General features: G+C 33.5%; 1 protein-coding gene across 2 annotated transcripts in view; it reads left to right on the top strand.

The window, feature by feature from the left end:
• Window positions 1–2,137, top strand: part of LOC136842644 (lachesin-like) — a 314,707-nt gene extending 312,570 nt beyond the window's left edge. For both annotated transcript variants that reach the window (XM_067110263.1, XM_067110264.1), the window contains exon 12: window positions 1–2,137. This exon is cut by the window's left edge and continues 37 nt beyond it. In XM_067110263.1, coding sequence (XP_066966364.1) covers window positions 1–64 — 64 coding nt within the window. In that variant the 3' untranslated portion in view covers window positions 65–2,137.
• Window positions 2,138–2,887: the final 750 nt, after the last annotated feature.

Here is a 2,887-nt window from a genome sequence, read left to right as displayed (position 1 = left end):
CCTTCCTGCGATGGTGGTATCGGTATTGTCTCCCGTCCATCTTCTTTCCTCCTGCTGTCACTGAGTCACCCTAGTGCGAGAGGATAGTCTCAAAATATAGTTTAAAAAAAATGGTCAAGATTCCAGGCTCAGAAGCCTCTGAGAACGGCCTGCTTTCCTTCGAGTGATATATAACTTAAATCAAAGTGTTTGTGCGTGTAGGCATAGTGGTGATATGATAGTCATAAGGAATAACACGAACCTTGACGCGGTTGTGACCGTGTCGTGTTTCAGTAGCGATGGAAGCGTCACAGACTTTCGTTCTGTACGATGCTTCTTCAGTTGAGACAGTTCATTCTCTCAGAATAGAGACAATCCAAACGAAAAGAACGATTAATGGATAACTGTGAAAATAATCGTTTTATGTAGGTTATGAAATTAGTTTCACAAAGCTTTTAACTTTATTATTTGTTTACTCAGAAAAGTCTTCGGGATGTTATTCAGCATCAAAACGTTTCTGTAACGAGGAAAATTTAATTACTGTACATAAGTCCCATTTCTATGTGGAAAGGTACATTTAATAACGAGTGAAAGTTAGATTTATTGTCACACGGACGGATGGAAAATGCAAACGAATGAAGTTTAGTTACAACAGCTAATTCGATACGATAAGTTGGACTCACTTTTACAGAAAAAAAATTAATTTTTCTCGTTTAATTCTCTTCAACGCTGTAAAGGTTAAAAATGAAGTGAAAGAAAATAAAAGCTAAAACGAAATATGAAGCTGAAAGATAAGATTCCGCCTTCTCGCGCGCCATATATCCAAGGAAAATACAGATATTTTGAAAGAGCATAAATCGAAGATGAGAACTCCTCTCTGCTGTCTCTCATACATCGTTAGGCATTTTTCTTTTTCCACCGAAGAAAAGAAGAAATCTCCACTGCCAGTAAAGTCTTCTTCAAACCCTGACATTGAGTGAATGAAGAAATTCTGTTTTGATTTTCCCTGCTCTTTCTCCCTCTCGTTTCTTGTATTTTCTTTATCCTCTACTTGGTTGTTATCTCTACCATTCTGCATAATTTCATTTCTTCAGAGGATTTTCTTAGAGAACTGGTTAAAAAGTGAAGTCGAAGATAGAAGAACCAGGAGTAAGTATAAATGTATGAATGAAGTAAGAAAACCAAGTTCACTGTGAAACGTAAAGCGTAAAATCTGTAGAAATGGAAGGCGCCGAAATCAGGACCCCAATGACAGTTGTCTTTGCTCAATTTGTATATCTATCTATCCGAGGCTCATCTTTACGTAGGGTGAGGAGAGAGACAGAGACCACCCAGGGACTCAGACTCTTCCATCCTTTACCAACCCAGCGTATATATATCAAAGGTCCCCCACCCAGTAGCAGCGTCTCAACCCCCAAAAATCCTCCACCCCCTCTTCCCTCCGAGACCCATTACTCCACCAACCTCCGCCCCCGGACAGACGCGTCACAACTGACTTCGGCGGTGGTGGTGACTTGAGATACAATAATTTATCTTGCGCTGAGTTCGCTTTTGCAGTGCCGAGGCTCCCGAGTGGTTTTTCCTTTGTTTGGGGCGTGGATACATGTGATAGATGCGATGGTCGTTCCTCGGGACACACAAACAAACTCCGCTGTACATAAACCGAGGATTTATAGCCACGATAAGAATGTGTGGATTGCTTCATAGGCAAGTGGAAGACTTGGAAGTAAATGATTCATGTATAAATTTCGATATTACGCAGACTTCTGTTGATGTACTTGACGAGTAAAGATATTAAATATATAGTGATTTCATTTTATGATTAGGTAGGCTTTATAGGCAAATGTTGTTTTCATGTTATCCTGTAAATAAATTTGTACATATATACAAAGATTGCGAGGCACTGTTTATATGATTCTTTAGTAATAATGCTCTGATTAAGGTCAAAATTAGATTGAATGAAGAATAGTGAGATACTGGAAACTCAAATTCCCCATATACATTTTACAATTCTGTCTCTGTTTACAGTGATTTCTTTTGACTTTTCAATAGGTTAAGCAGTACATGAAAAATTTATTTCAAATCAAGTCAAAATACATTTATAATTTTTAGTTGTCTTTAATTTATAGTTATTGATTTCTTAAAACCGTCTGAAAAATACTGGGTCATCCATTTTATACATACACATTATATATATATATATATATATATATATATATATATATATATATATATATATATATATATATATATATATATACATATATATATAAACTTTACACAGTATATATATATAAATACATTACATAAAGTCTGGAAAAATTATAAAAGTCTTGGACGCATAGTAACTGCAATCAGTATGTTCCCTTGCAACTCAATCATATGTTCCATTTTGTACATAGTGCAGGGTTTTTTTGTACATATGAAAAAATATTTAAAATACTATTCCATTGTGCATTATCCCATAGTGAAAAACTCTTATTAGTAAAAGATAAAATCTTATGTTTCAAGTCCTTAGAATATTTTTCTTCTTTATAGTTTACGGAAAAAGCAGTTTAATGTTTGAGAGCCATAACTAAATGCAGTGATATTGGTTGTGATCTCAGCTTCGAATTTGTGTTGAATGATAGGAAATATTGTTATAATTATCTCGTATATTACGAGGCTGTATAAAACGCTCTAGCAAACCAGTCCATTTGGGCGAGATAGGTTACTCAAAATAAGTCATGAACATGTATAAATGTATGTATGTATATATATGTATATATATATATATATATATATATATATATATATATATATATAGAATATATATATATATATATATATATATATATATATATATATATATATATATATATATATATATATATATATATATATATATATATATATATATATATATATA

The sequence above is a fragment of the Macrobrachium rosenbergii genome, chromosome 10, assembly GCF_040412425.1.
Source record: "Macrobrachium rosenbergii isolate ZJJX-2024 chromosome 10, ASM4041242v1, whole genome shotgun sequence".
Lineage (NCBI taxonomy): Eukaryota > Metazoa > Arthropoda > Malacostraca > Decapoda > Palaemonidae > Macrobrachium > Macrobrachium rosenbergii.
Note: the sequence above shows the minus strand (reverse complement) of the source record. Positions and strands in the feature narration are given on the sequence as shown.